Raw genomic sequence first — 17,500 nt, forward strand, 5'->3', positions numbered from 1 at the left:
CTCTATTTATTTCTTTGTTTAACTGCAGTTATTCTCTCATCCATTAATGATTGAATAATGTTAAAATGTTAAAAGTTTGATAAAATGTCATTTTGCATGGTATAAAATATAAAATTTTTTTTTAAAGAAAACAATAAAAATAACATTAAGTAAAAAAAAACAACCCTGAAATACATACAGTCCATCAAAACCATCAAACATCATCTTTAATAGATTTTGATTTCAAATTTCTCTTTTTAAAAAAAAAATATTCTGAAAATTCATGATAAATTCTAAAAAAAATATTGCATCGTTTCCCCTCCAAATAATAATTGTAAAAATACATTAAAAATTATACACGTGTGTTTGTGTGTTCAACATTCTTAAAAAGTAAAACTCATCTACATTGCTCAAGTAATAATAATGATGATGATGATGATGATAATAATAATAATAATAATAATAATAATAATAATAATAATAATAATAATAATGGATTAATAATCTCTCTCCTCACTTTTTCTTTCTTCAATGTGTTTGTGCATATTTATTTAACCATTTCCTCTTGCTTTTGTTTGTTCGAATTTTCTTTCTTTTGAAATAACAGTTTTCAAAAGAACAGCTGTTTAATTTCTAGACAGGTGTGCCTCTGGTGCTGATCTTGTCACCTATGTGTAGCTTTTACAATCTCTTTTCTGCCTTCAAGTCTTACAGCATTAAAAAGCCAGCTGTATCATAATCTGTAACATGTAATCTATGAAACATTGAACAAAAAGGCAATCTCGACTGACTGATTGACTAACCAAATACTACTCTCATACTTCTTATACTATTGCTAACACTACTGCAACCCCAAAACTTACACACCACCACCACCATCCTGCTGCTAAATCTACTACTGTGCCTACCACTACTGTTACTGCACTTAGCTGCTGTATTTGTGCATTGGCTTTGCTATATTATTTACAGCTGCTTGACCATTCTATAGTTCTCTCAGGCATACTTTACTGCTGATAATGCAGTTTGGAACTCAGAATGACACAAGATCCAGCTTTGCTGGTTAATATGACCTGGAACACACTAAATAATATATAAACAATAAGCATCATCTTTTGCTGATATTACTGCTCCCTTGTAATGAGCTTTTTATTTGAAAGCAATGTTTATTGTTCAGATACACCAGAAAGAAGAATAACAACAATAATGATAATAGGAATAATCATAGATAATAATAATAATAATAATGATGATGATGATAATAATAATAGACAATTGTCTGTTTACCTTTGTGAGGAGATATGGCAATCCTTTTAAAATATAATAATAATAATAATAATAATAATAATAATAATAATATAATAATAAAAATAATAATAATTAATTTTAATAATAATAATAATAATTATCATGAAAGAAAGAGAAAAAATTGATAAATATGGAGGCCTGAAAATTGAGATTGCCAAGACATGGAAGCTACAAGAGTCAAGCATAAAGGTTGTCCTTGTTGTCATTGGAGCAGTGGGTTCAATACCACCCAACCTGAAAAAATATCTGGAAATGTTAGAAATACCCTACAGTCTAGGTGTATTGCAAAAACTGGCATTACTTGGAACTGCACACATATTGTGTAAAGTACTGTCAGTCAAAGGTCCTTGTAACTTGACAGACAGTACAGACCCCCAGTAGACAGAATATCTTCAGTCAACAACATCACAATATTGCATACAGTGCAACATCTTAAATAAAAATAATAATAATAATGGTGATAATGATGATTGCAATGGTAGTCATTTGCCTTGTTTAGGTATGAAGAGAATGCAACTTAATCAATTGATTACGTCATATGTAAACAAACATAAGTTTGTTTTTGAAGCATTAAAATGTATTGTAGAACAAGTAGAAAGATAAATTCTCATGGCTGGTTGCCGGCAAATTGTTCTGCTCTTAAAAGGGTTTTATTCTTTATATATCACCGTGATCACTGTGACCAACCAGGCTATCAGATGTTGCAACACATCGCTGGTCACAATGCGCTTCACATTGTTTTAGCCTTTGAATGACGCCACCCCGCTGGCTAAGCGAGCAGGCCAACAGAAGAAAGAGTGAGAGAAAGTTGTGGCGAAAGAGTACAGCAGGGATCGCCATCCCCCCCTGCCGGAGCCTCGTGGAGCTTTAGGTGTTTTCGCTCAATAAACACTCACAACGCCCGGTCTGGGAATCAAAACCATGATCCTACGACCGCGAGTCCGCTGCCCTAACCACTGGGCCATTGCACCTCCCCTTTATATATATACTGTTCAGAATTGATCCCAATGTCTAACTTGTATTTATATTTGAACTCTCTCCCCAAAAGTTAAATGGAGAAACATTGTAGTCCTGTAATTCAATTGGTCAAAATGTTTGACACTTTTCAATAGAAATATTTTCTTTACATAGAATTTTTTTTTAAATGACAGAAATGCTCATGAGTATTTAATTTATACTTTTATGATATAGGCTCAAATATTACTGAAATTGATTGCATATTTCATTCTTCCAAGATCAATAAAATAAGTGCCAGTCATATACTGATATCAATGAAATCAGCAATACACTTTATTACAAGTTTGAAGTGAGCTAGTACTAATACAAACAAATTGTATTCTAAGTTCAAATTCTGAGGTCAATCTCGCCCCTCCTCCTTACAGGTTCAATTAAATAAACACCATTCAAATGCTGGATTCAATTTAATCAACTATATGCTTCCACCAATTTGGTGGCCTTGTGCCAGTGCAAGAAATTATTATTATTATTATTATTATTATCATCATTATTATTATTATTATTATTATTATTATTATTATATTATTATTATTATTATTATTATTATTATTATTATTATTATATTATTATTATTATTTATTCATATAAAACCTCGTATTGTATGATATGGTATTAATTAATGGTACCTTCAAAGAATCTGTACCACAAATGACTCACAACTATCTATAATCAGAATTACATGTGAAAGGGGAAAAATAATCAAGCAAGAACAAAAACAAAGTTGCAAAATTTTTAAAAAGTAGAAATAAGAATTAATAAAAACACATAGAAAATAAAAAGACGACTTACATGGCTTGGCCGCTTTCCAACAGCTCAAAGAATTGATTAAATCATCCAGAGCAAAACAGATAATAATGTCAGTCCTTTTAGGAATTCTTTCTAATTAGAGAAAGCATTACTTTATGCAGTAGATACTATTATTTCTCAGAGAATAGCCTTTTACTTTCTTTTATAGAGACCCTACTGATGTATTAATCTTCTGATGTGTTTTTCTTTTTTTAATTTATTTCATTTATTATTTTTTTTTATCAATAATCATTATAGAATTGAAGAGTAAATTACCTGTAAATACTTAGCTAGTGTAAAGATAGTTTCTTTCTTTAACACTCCCAGAATTTTGAACATGTTAAAACACCATTATTAATTACATTCATAATAGCTTTACATCATCTTAACCTTGGTTATCTTCGAATAAGAATTATATATTAGAACAGGATTATAATTTTGTATCTTAATTGAGACTCAAGAGATTTATGGTACATGTTGCATTAACAGGAATAAAGCATTGTAGTATTATTTGCCTTATTTACATGGATTATATATTCTTATTTTTCAAATAGAAATGTTGATTTATCTTCTATTGTTAGGAGTAATATTTTAAGTAGTATTAACCTCCTATTAAATTCTTTGTGGTTTTTCTGTATAGATCAGGATAATGAGCGAGAATTTAGCCTGTTAGGTTTTAAAAATAGTTTCAGTGCAACTGGATCACTTAAATTTGTTATTTGAAGATTCTAATTTCTTGGCATGTTTAGTTTAGAAAAGAATCTATTGGGGCATATTCTCAACTGAGACAGTCTGAATTTTAGGTGCAACTAATTATAATTGTTTTGTACACTGTTGCCAAAATAGTTGTCATTTTAAAGACTTGTGACTTGTATGCATGAATATCCATAGTTAAGCTTGTTAGATATTTGTAGTAAGTGGGTTGGGTATTTTTTTTTAAATCCTGAATGATATGCCTTTCAACATTTGTCTGTCCCATGGGTGTCAGATTAAAGAGACTTTATAATACATTCCTAATAATTTATGATTTTGAGTCATGAAAATTTGCATGTAATAATTTGATGGGCTTCACAGACAAGATGACACAAGATTGAACAATATGGCAATATGGTGCTGCAGACTCACCCAAAATTTGTCAGTATGAACAAAACAAATGTTAATATTAAATTGCTAAGATTTCTTAAATACAAAATGTTCATTGTAAATTACGGTAAGGAAAATTTCGTTTCTAAGATTGCTTGCAAGGAATTTATTTTCTTCAAAAATTTTATAAGCCATGATTTACCTATGAATTAACATCTTAGAATAAAATGAAAAGTGGTTGGAAGTAATTACTTTCTATTTTAAAAGTAATTTTGTTAAAACTTAAAATTTTGTTAAAAGTCCACTTATAGTCATTGTGTTTCCTTCTTTAGTTCATTCCTTTCTAAATTGCATAGATACTATTACAAAAGTTTTGGTTTCATCTGTATCTAAAATCTAAAAGGTGATAAAATATATGTAGGAACCAGACAGTTGTTAGTATCATTACATTTCTATAAAATAATATGAGGAGTGGGAGTTTTGCTCATAGAATCACAAGAGTCAGCATTTGTCCTTGTTTTTTACATTCTAAGTATAAGGCCTAGTATGGTCAAATACTTGGATAGATGGTATCCAATTACCACAATCCCTTCTATATTACTGAACTTGTGTCTAAATCACAAACCATTATTATTATTATCATTATTATTGTTAAAGCAGTGAGTTGGCAAAATTGTAAGCATGCAAGGCAAAATGCTTTGCAGTATTTTATCTGTCTTTACATTTTGAGTTCTAATTCTGCTGAGGTCAACTTTGCTTCTGGAATTGATAAGTTTCACTTGAACTCTGGGGCCAGTATAATTGACTTACTCTCCCACTCCACAAAATTGTTGGCCTTGTGCCAAAATTTGAAATAATTATTATTATTGTCATGATTGTTTATTCTGGATGCATGCATTTTCCCTTAGATGATATTTTCTTCCAGGAATACAAAATAAAAAATATTTTTGCAAATATCAATTTTACTTAATTTATTTGTGATTCAATGTGGCCATCTATAGGGTAACAGGAGTAGGTACTAATCACAAAGGTGGTAGAAGCAATTACCCTGCCCAAGATTTGAAAATTTTGAAAGCACAAAAATGGGTTTAAAAAGAAAAAGATAAACAGGAAAATATTGGTGATAAAAGGAGCAAATTCACCATAAACTCTATCAGTTACAATTTGATATGTATTATGTATATGGGTCCTTGTAGTCAATAAAGAAGGGATTGCTAATTGCTGCTGTTATTGTTATGTTAGAATGAGCAATATGGTCTTCAACTAGCAGGAGGCATGGTACATCTTGACCTATATGATTGAGGTTAGCTATGTAATAACAACAATGATGATGATGAGGATAATTTCTAACATAGACACAGCATGTTTGTGGGTAGAGAGTTAGTCAACCACATTGGCTCTAGTACTTGTATTTTATTTAATCGACCCCCCAAGATGAAATGCAAAGTTGGCCTTAACAAAATAGTGCAAAGCATATTGTTCAATGCTAAACTGATTCTGCTAACCCACAATATTAATAATGATCTTTAAAAACCCATTAATTAGTATGTGACATATAATGAAAATCATAAACATCTAATAAGTAATTTTTATTTTACTCTTTAAAGTATTTATGAATACTTCTAATCTTCCATCTTAAAAAATAAATCACTATGTTTCCATTAGTTTGAAAATACTTAAGAATTCATAGGGATCGATTAAAATGATTATCTTTTTTCCTTATTAAAATGCACCTTATGGAAAGGTTCTTTCATAAAATTATGAAAGAAGGGTTTTAATGTAAATATAAATAGCTTAAAATGAGGTATTATGTATGATGGGACTAAGTTTCAAGCAGGTTCATCATATCAAAACAACTATTATAATAAAGAATAACAAAGGCAGAAATAAGTCCTCACAGATCATAAGAATAAAAATGCCTCCATTAAGGTTTTGGTTGTGTGGCCCATACATTGAATAAACATGTCACCAGCAATAGATGTTGAAGTTAATAAGTGGTAACTCATGGAGCTAACTACATAGATAACAAATGTTCATTTATTCTTTTCATTGTTTCAGTCATTTGACTGCAGCCATGCTGGAGCACCACCTTTAGTTGAGCAGATCGACCCCATGACTTATTCTTGTAAGCCTAGTACTTATTCTAGTGGTCTCTTATGCCAAACTGCTAAGTTACAAGGATGTAAATCACACAAACATTGGTTTTCAAGCGATGGTTGGGGGACAAACTCAGACACACAAACATTTATATATATATGGCAGACTTCTTTCAGTTTCTGTCTACCAAATCCACTCACAAGGTTTTGGTTGGCCTGAGGCTATAATAGAAGACACTTGCCCAAGGTGCCACGCATTGGGTACTATCAAAAGAGAAATTCTTTTCTCTGCTCACCACACTAACTTATTTACATTTTATGAACCGATTTTCACTGATGCAAACTACCACAAATCTCCTTTCATATTAAAAGTCTCTGATTTCAGAATTAAAGGATGAGTTCACTTCGTAAGAAAATATCCTTCTACATTACCAAGATCGTAATCCATAGATTTAAATTGCTTCTTCCATTTCTGTCCAGATTTATTTCAAGTATAAAATTCATTAAAGTTATCATAAATGAAATTACTTTTATCACAATTTTTTTTTTCAAATTTGAAAAATTGATATAACAGTAGTAAACGAAAAGTAAAGAGTAAATTATGCTCTCCATCCCCACCCTCAGAAAACAAAGTTCATATAACAACTTATTTATAACAGATGTGACATGAAATGTAATAGATAAGTTAATCCTCTAACCTTTTTATCCATAATTACCAGGCTCAAAAGAATGCATAAAAAAGGGTTTATCTACAAATCTGAAGTATAACAGATTAGATTAGAGATTTTAAAAAAATGTATTATAAGAAACATGACACAAAAGCCTGATTATTATGAAAAGTTTTTTTTCTTAATGGTATTCTAGCTATTAGTTGCTAATTGTGAATGAAAAATATATCTGTGAAGTTAGTGCAGTAAAGCTTTTTATCCAGATAATTTGGTGGGAGGATAAAGAATATCTATTTATTCTATGCAACTGTAGAGTGAATAGTATCAGTTACAGGCTTTCTCATTATGATATACACACACACACACACACACACACACACACACACACACACACACATATATATATGTATGTATATTGGTATATCGATAGACAGATAGATAGATATATAGATGAATGTATGTATACACAGACATGCATATATAAGTGCGAATTATATATATATATATATATATATATATATATATATTATATATATATATATATATATATATATATGTATATTGGTATATCGATAGACAGATAGATAGATATATAGATGAATGTATGTATACACAGACATGCATATATAAGTGCGAATTATATATATATATATATAATATATATATATATATATATATATATATACATATATAAAGTATATGTGTATGTATGAAATATTCATGGGGTGCACACAGAACAGTGAGAATCCAAACAATAAGGTATCTATTCATCTGTAATGTGTTTTGGCAGATTCAAATGTGAATATCTGATCACTGTTGTCTTTTTTTTTTTTGTTATTGGAAACACCTCTTCACTTTAGACAATGTATATTGTTAACATGTGATTCAAGGGACTTTGAGACACCTGGTGTTTCAACCTTAGTGTTTCAAACTCCTCAGTCAAAGTACCCACACTGGTGAATTTCATGTATTATGAACACATTGTCAAAGGGAGGTGTTCTCAAATAAAGCAACAACTATCATATATTCACATTTAAACCTGTCAGAACATAACAAAAGTGAACAGATATATCATTGTTTTAATTCTTACTGTTCTGTGTGCACCCTGTGAACCATTATTTGTTTGGAAGAAATCATCACACATCAACAAATAATTTACTTGCTGATTTTTATATGCAAGAGTTTGTACAGAGCAGCTTTGACTATGAAGTTATGCAATAAGATTGAAACACCATGGTGTCACAGTTTTCTTACACTGCTATAGATGTCTGCAGTAATATGTAGATTCACAGTTTGCATTTGTAAGCAATACTTTGTTAGGCCAAGGTTAAGATCTTTAACTATTAAGTGGTCTAAATGATAATAGCAAAAATAGTTGCAGCAAGGTTTTGGAATAATCAACTTGTAGTTATAAGCAGTGGCGCTACTATAAACTTGACTTATGCAAACGTGTTTAAACTGTGTTAGAATAGAGAAAAAAATATAGATTTTAATACAATAATAATAATAATAATTCTGATCTTAGAATTGGAAAGTCGCAAACAGGAAGACAGAAAAATAATGAAGTTAGATTTATATCCCTCAACTTTAAAAGATTGATATAATTATTCATTCCTGAAATCAATAAAATAAATTGACAATTATAATTTTCCAAGTATAACAAATTAATTGCAACCTATTGCTAGATTGATGTTGCTACTTTACATTCTCTTCTTCTTCTTCTTCTTCTTCTTCTTCTTCTTCTTCTTCTTCTTCTTCTTCTTCTTCTTCCTCTTCTTCCCCCCTCCTCCTCCTCCTCATCATCATCATCATTATTATTATATAATACAAATATCAAGTGAAAGGCAAATTCAATAATTTGGTTCTTTTGACACCTAAATGTTAGCTTAGCATTCTCTTAGGTCTTCTAATTCTATTATATGAGTTTTCTCTTTTTAAAAGAATTCAAATAAATGATTGGCTGCTTTCTTAACTTCCCTCTCCACCCATTAGATTTACAGCATTCCTCTTGTTCCAATCATTGAATTTTGCTTCCATACATTCACTCAATCAGTCAGTTAGCTAGCTTTGCCTGTGACAGTAGCAGGAGCAACAGAATTTATGTAGATCTTTCAATAAGTAGTCTGCTGCAGAAAGTTTTATTTACAAAACTCTAGACTTGCTTTCATGTTTACACACCCACATACACTCATATGTATGTGTGAGTGTGTGTGTATGAACACACACACATATATCTTAATATGTGATTGTATATGTATGTGTATATATATATATATATATATATATATATGTATATGTATGTGTATATATATATAATATATATATATATATATATATATATTTATATGTATTGGAAGGTTTGGAGATGATGTACAGGTATTATATATTAGAAGAAATGAGGTAATCAGAAGATCGGATGGTTCATATTTATAGATGTTTATTTATATATTACATTTTTTACATATATATATCATATCATTCAGATCATATCATTCAGATTATATATTATATATACACACATATATATATACACACAGACACGTATATATATGTATATATATATGAGTATATGATTGCATGTGTGTGTGTGTGTATATATATATATATTATAAATAGGTGCAGGCATGGCTGTGTAGTAAGTAGCTTGCTTACCAACCACATAGTTCCGGGTACAGTCCCATCGCATGGCACCTTAGGCCAGTGTCTTCTAATATAACCTCAGGCCGGCCAAAGCCTTGTCTGTGGATTTAGTAGATGGAAACTGAAAGAAGCCCATCATATATATTTATATGTATATATGTATACATATATATATATGTGTGTGTGTGTGTGTATATGTATATATATATATATATTATATATATATATATATGTATGTATGTATGCATGTGTGTGTATATGTTTGTGTCTGTGTTTGTCCCCCTATCATTGCTTGACAACCGAAGTTGGTGTGTTTATATCCCCATAACTTTGTGGTTCATCAAAAGGGACCTATAGGATAAGTACTAGGCTCACAAAGAATAAGTCCTGGGGTAGATCTGTAGAGTATGCATCTATTAAACTTCGAAGTCCCTGTCAATCTTTTTTCTTAAAGCTTAAGAATAAATCAATAAATAAATATTTATATATGAACTTCTAAGGCATTTTTATCTCTCTCTCTCTCTCTCTTTATATATATGTATATATATAATAATAATAAATATTAGGGAATAAATCCAAATTTACAGGGAAAAAATCAGATTTAGGATTAAATCGATTTTATAGTAAAATATTATAAAATATTATTCGAGACAAAACCACTATTTTGCAAAGCAAACAAGGAAAGACTTAATCAATACATAAAATTTTAATATTTATTAAAATTTTATGTATTGATTAAGTCTTTCCTTGTTTGCTTTGCAAAATAGTGGTTTTGTCTCGAATAATATTTTATATGTATATATATATATATATATATATATATATATGCAGGTGCGCACACACACACATGCATGCACACATATGTATACTTATGCATGATCATGTGCCTGCTTGTCTTAACATTGCCTAATAGTTGCTGTGATGCAAGTGGTGTGATTCATTTCCAGTCTCCTGTAAAAATCTGTCTGAGCAAAGGAAATTTTACCTTACTTGGAAACACGTGAGGGCTAGCGACAAGAAGGACAGCTGGCCATAGAAAAAACAGCCTCGAGGAATTCCGCCTTATCCATGTAAGCATGGGAAAATATAAACTTAGATAAACTTAGATATGTTTTTCGACCAAAGATTGGTCCAGGCCATGTCTAACTTAATAGCACCACCTGATAGGATTATTCGAATCCTGTTTAAGTCAAGTTTTGTTCAAGTAGTGAGTTCTTGTTGGGTGAGTTGTATCCAATTATGGGTGGCTTATCTGGTATTCTTTGAAGGAATCTATCCAGACTCCGTTTAATGTAAGAAATATTTGAAAAGGAGAGCTCTTTAATGACTCAAGCATCAAAGTTTGGACTGAAACAATCTGGACATACAATATTATTTTTAATAAAATATTAAAAAAAACATTGTTTAATTGACATTAAACTGTGTGTTTAGTTGATGATCATCACTACAATTGGCAGGCTAGTGATGGTATTTGTCATCTTGTCATCATTAATTGAATCACAAATTAATAATATCAAAAGACTTTTATGTTAGAGTACATTTAGATGAGTTGTAGTGCACCTGAGCACTGTACACAATTATTATTATTATTATTATTATTATTATTATTTGTTTGGAGAAAAGGGATGTTAGATGCAGTAGAATACAGTAAGTAGTGATTGTGTAGAAGTCAGTTGTAACATCTTAAAAACCCAAATCCCATTTTATGTTTTATAAATACTGTGTATGTTGATAAGGTATAGTAATAATAATATGCTGCCAGACGAGATGGTGAAGATGCCGACGACCGCTTTGTTCAAAGCCTCCCTTGACCTCAAGTGGCCTGAACTCTTTACATGAACACCACCCTGTACTTAACTCCATGTCCTTCTACATGGCCTTGCTATTTGCTTTTGAGCCAAATTAACTAACTAACTAACTAACTAACTAACTAATATAGTAAACATTTCACTTGAAATTTTATAAAGAAATTTTAAAATACTGTACCCTCATCTTGTGTGTCAGGCTCCAAGCACAAGCAAATATGGAAGTATCAGTACCCCTAGGCCATATGTATCTCTAAGTATTTCATTATCTATTGACGAATAGATTTAACTTCATATGTATGTAATTCATTTCTCATTTTGGATTTTAAGCTTCAAGAAGTCACACCTCTCACCCAAGAAGGCAATATATTCATTCAATGTTAAAATGATCATTTGAAGTCATCATCATAATAATCACCATCATTGTCATCATCATTTTAACATCTTTTCTATGCTAGCAAAGCTTTCAATTGGTCTGAGATACATAATCTCTCAATGCCATTTTGATCATTAAGATCTCATTTGCTAAGTCCAAAGTTCTTAGATCTCACGTAAATGCTTCCTCACAAATCTTTTAGTTTAAACCTCTAACAGATATGTTCCACCATTATCAAGTCATGATTCCTTTTCATTCTGTTTGTTCATTGTTGATTAGAGGTGGATTTTCATATGGTTATTATTATTGGATCTGTACTTGTGTAGTCATACACATGCACGCAATGTACATGCAGACACTCATGCACACATACACATATTTGTATGTATGTATGTATGTATGTATGTATGTATGTTATGTATGCATGTATGTATGCATATATGTATGTATGTATGTGGTGTCCTGTACTCATATATATATATATATATGCATGTATATATACATATAGATGTAGGTACGTACATATATGTATGTATGCATATATTTTATTTATTAAATTATTTTTGACTGAGTGCCCTCGCGTTGTTTCGTTTCTTTTCTCCAAGTAAGTTTTTATATATATATATATATATATGGTTATATCTATATACATGCATTTATATGGCTATACTTTTATGTATACATTCATGTTTGTATGTTTATACACACACACACACACACACACATATACAAACATAAATGCACATATTCCTACTCTCACTCTCACTCTTTTCTTCTTTCTTTCTTTCCAATACATGCATAATTGTAGTTGCACCTAGCTCATTACTCAATATATATCAAAGTAGATATCTGTTCGACATTGCCAGCTTTCTTCACACACGCACACTACTTCTATATCAAGGATTACTTCTAACACTGATTTCATTTTGGCTCTATGATTATATCTACTGATGTCTTTCAGTTTGGATCATTATGATAAACTTTGCAGAAACAGGATGGAGACCTGTTTCCTAGTATTAATACCTTGATAATATTTATGGCACAATAAATAGTCCATTATTAAACGATCTGTCTGTTTGGCTAACTGTTCATCTATCTAGCTATATACCTAACTGCCTGTCTGACTGGACATCTGTCCGCCTGTCCTTCTTAAATTGTGGCAGCACAGTGTTCTGAAATAACAGTCATTTTTCTGCTGTTGATTAGATACTTTGGTAAATCAAATGTAATATAATTATGCCCTGATTCAGGTCTTAATTATCTTATGTATCATTTTCAATTTACTAACAGGGATTTGTAGCAGATACAAATAAGGTCTTTCATATGCAGAAACAAAAGGACAGCATATAAATATACATTATACAATTACATACGTACATGTACATGCATGTATATATATGTGTATATATATATATATATATATATATATATATATATATATATATATATATATATATATATATATATAACATGAGTGTGCGTGTGTGTATATGTATTCATTCATACATGTATACAAGCATACACACATTCACATATGTATATTTTTCCTTTTGTTTTTAATTTTTCTCTCCTACATATATAGTTACCATAGCAATTATTATAAGCAATATGAAATTTTATCAGCTATGTATTATTTCTGAGTGTAACTGGTTAACACTGGAAATACCAGTTCTCCATCCTATTTCTAATGTGAAGCTGTGTCAAGCCTTCAAGTTGATTCTTATAACAGTCACTTTACAGGAATTGTATCAAATCCACAACAGTTGTTAATGAATAGATCATAATGATACATACATACATACATACATACATACATACATACATACATACATACATACATACATACATACATACATACATATATATATATACATGATATACATTCACTACTATATGTCCTGTTGTATTATGAAAGGAATAAATTATATTCTTATTCATTAAAATATAGCTACATATCAAAATAGAAAGATAAAGTTACACAAACTAGAGATTAAAACATATATTACATTTTACTTTCATATATATCTGACACAATATTACACACATGCTTCCAAGTCCTGGTGCTGCATAACAGAAGTTACCTCCATCACCTTCATTGATGACATAAATAAATTGTTTAATGAGCCTATGGGCCTTCTGAGTCTTAGTGCAGCAACACCTATAGATCTGGCTTAAGATACTGAGATATGTCACATATCTTGAGCATCTAAACCTGAAGTATCAACTGGTACTTTAACTGTAAAAGGCAGATGAGAATGACTATGTGTGTATGTGTGTGTGTATAATATATAAGATATACAGTGGGTTTCTCTTAGTTTCTGTCTACAAACTCCACTCACAAGACTTGATTAGCTACAGTAAAATACATTTGCCATGCAATGGGATCGAACCCAAGGTGATGTAGATGGGAAGCAAACTTCTTGACCACACAGCCAGTATATTCATATGTATATATGTTTATATATACATTATGTGTGTGCGCATTTTTATCAATAATCAAATATTCTATCTTCATATTACAACTACTAGTTTTGTTATAACATGGCTTTTCACTTCCATATGCCAATAAATCAAACAAACAATAACCAAATATGTTAAGAGTGATGAAAAATTATATTGATATATTTTGATATTTTTTTTAGCTCTGAAATTATTATACTAAAACTTTATTTTTAGGATACACACACAGTCAGATATTGTTTTGATATTGTTTAACTCTAGGCCAACACTGACTGAACAGATCTGTAATGAAAGACATACTTACAATGCTCCCTAGCCTATTTTCTATCCTCTAAAATATCCAATATGTTCTTCGTGTTGAAAAGAGATGAGTTTGATTAGAGTGAATTTGGCTACTATTTCTAGCATGTAAAGATACTGCGTATAGGCAATTTCACTGACTTAGTGTTGTTGGGAAATTAGAAAATACAAATCTTCTTTCTTTAAATTTTTTATATTACAATCTTTGATAAAAAAAAATTTAATACTTGTTTACAAAATTACAAGAAATGAAATTATATATATAATGATATCCCCCCAAAACTATTGTCACATCTAAAAATGTCACTTACCAGTTAACATATAATATATTGCATACTTCAAGTGGTGAAATCCAAATGGCCAGAATACACACTGCAATTTTAATTCAGTTCTCTTATACTTCTAATGAATGACCCTTAACTTAAACATAACTATCATACAATTTTATTTTATCTTTTGTAATAAATATGAAGACCAAAATCACACAAAAGGAATGTTTCTATTTTGTGGATATAGTCTCTGAAAGTTGGAGTTTTACATTAATATGTATACATTTGTGATATATATGTGTGTGTGTATATATGTGTGTGTGTAATGTTAGTGTATGCATTTTGTAAGTTTCTGCCATGTATATTTTTGTCAAAAATTAAATACTGAAATTAAACATTAGTCTTTATTTTTGTTTACAGGGTTGCTCTGGGCCTCCAAATATATCAACAGCCCCCATTCCCACTACTATTTCTTAATTTTGCAATATGTTTATATAGTTTTTTTTTTGTTTTTATTAAAATAAGCATGCAGTTGTGAACGACAGCTTCAACCATTGGATATTTGGGAGTCCAATGGATTATATTGATGGTTCACTGCATAACTTCACTATTTTCTTTTCTAATCTACATCTTCATCTTCATCTTCTGCTTCTTGATGGTTAGTTCTAATAATCAAGAATATTATTGGATATTTGGAGTCCAATGGATTATTGATGGTTCACTGCATAACTTCACTATTTTCTTTTCTAATCTACATCTTCATCTTCTGCTTCTTGATGGTTAGTTCTAATAATCAAGAATATTTTAACTCTTTACTATTTCTTCTACACACTGTGAATGGTGAACTGAAGATTTGAGATATTTTACCAATACTGATTGTTGCATTTTCTTCCACTTTCAGGAAAATTGCAAGCTTCTCTCCTGACCAAGAATCTGGCTCGTCTTTCATGTAAGAACATTTTTATTGTTCTGTCAGCTTTAATGTTTGAACAAAAGGTACTCCCTTGGTCAGCATGGATGTTAATGAAAATATTATTAATATAATGGTTATGATGATAATGATAATGATAATAATGATAATAGTAATGATATTATTAATAATAATGATAAAATTCGTGCTGTTAATTACTACAACAACAACAACAAGGGGACAGGTGAAGCAGGTTGTCAAATAAATGAAAAAGGATGGTGGTGGTGGTGGTGGTGGTGGTGGAGGTGGTGGTGATGATAGCAGTGGTGAAGAGAGCATTGGTGTTGGTGGTAGTGGTGAGGAACATTGGTGAAGGATGTTGAATATGATGACAGTGGCATCGAAGGCGGCGGTGGTGGTGGTGGTGGTGGTTGTGGTGGTGGTGATGTCAGTGGCAAAGCAAAAAGCAGAGGACGGGGGGGAAAATTGTGGTGTGTACTGGTTTGGCAATAAGGCGGTGGTGGTGATGGTGGTTGGGTGGGGTGAAGTGGGTGTTGAGGTATGGGTGACGGCAGTGCTAGTGTTCATAGGTAATTGACAATAATGGAAATGATGGTGATGACATTGGTGTGGTGGTGGTGGTGGTGGTGGAGTCAGTTCCAATGAGGGCAATGATGATGAAGAAGCAGAAAGTGATAATAATGATAATGATGATGGTGATGGTGATGACTTAAATTGTGATGGCAGATATTCAGTGGTGGTTTTAGTGGTAGTTGCAGTAGTGGTGATGACACCATATGATCTGATATGATATGGTTCCAGGCAGTGGTGGTGGTGGTATTGACAGTAGGTGGGTTTATTAAGGGCCGGTTGACTGACTGACAGACAGAATAACAATGGTGCTATGATGGTTGTTTGTGATAATGGTTAAATTCCCCTACCCCCCACCACACGGATACATATATACATATAAAACATGAACAAAAGTCACATAAATACACAGGCATACACACTCATACTCACATGCACATACACATACATACAGACACACACACACATACACGCATACACATGCACTCACACACATAAAGAATAAAATAATGTAAAAGTATATTTAAAAAAAAAAACTACTGCTTTTGATGCGGCATGGAGTTTGCTTTTTGTTATCATTAAAGCTGACGTATCACTTAATGGTTTCTTACATGAAAGATTGACCAACTGTTCACGTAGTCGGCGGCTGGGTCCACGACGCCGTGGTGGAGGTGGTGATAGGCAGCATTGAGTAAAAATTGGGGGATGGAAGAACTCAGTTCATTTTATTATTAATATTTTTTAAAAAATACTGGTGGTGGACGAGGAGGAGTTGGAGGAGGGAGTTTCTTGTTTAAAAAGAATTAAATAAAATTAAGAAATAAAATCAACAGAACCCTACAAATTTCAAGAATAAAGCAGTAACTGTTGTATTGCTAAAGGGCTAAGACAAAGATAACATTAAAAAAAAATGAAAATGAAAAAAATGATTTAAGATTTTGAAAAGAAAAAAAAGGACTTTAAAGATTTTTATGCATTCTCCCCACTCCATCCCACTTTTTCAAACTCTTCTAAAATTTAGGTAGTTGGTGAGGGTTGGAAGTTCTAAAAGAAAGAAACTAGTTTATTGGTGGTGCTGCTACTGTTGATTTTGGTCATCATACTGGTAGTGGTATTGGTTGGTGGTTGTTGCAAAATTGGTGCTGGTGGTGATGTTACAACTATTTGGTTCTCTTTCAATTCAAGCAATTTCAAAATTATAGAAACATCTGAATA

The 17,500-nt window shown here is 31.1% G+C and overlaps 1 protein-coding gene across 3 annotated transcripts in view; it reads left to right on the forward strand.

Moving 5' to 3' along the window:
- Positions 1-17,500, forward strand: part of LOC115212047 (myoneurin-like) — a 122,818-nt gene that overhangs the window by 99,414 nt on the left and 5,904 nt on the right. For 2 of the 3 annotated variants that reach the window (XM_029780851.2, XM_029780849.2), the window contains exon 3: positions 15,686-15,733. The exons of the other annotated variant lie outside the window; for it this stretch is intronic. In XM_029780851.2, coding sequence (XP_029636711.1) covers positions 15,686-15,733 — 48 coding nt within the window. The remainder of the gene's footprint in view (positions 1-15,685; positions 15,734-17,500) is intronic. 3 annotated transcript variants of the gene reach the window in all.

The sequence above is a fragment of the Octopus sinensis genome, linkage group LG5 (genome assembly GCF_006345805.1).
Source record: "Octopus sinensis linkage group LG5, ASM634580v1, whole genome shotgun sequence".
Taxonomy (NCBI): Eukaryota; Metazoa; Mollusca; class Cephalopoda; order Octopoda; family Octopodidae; genus Octopus; species Octopus sinensis.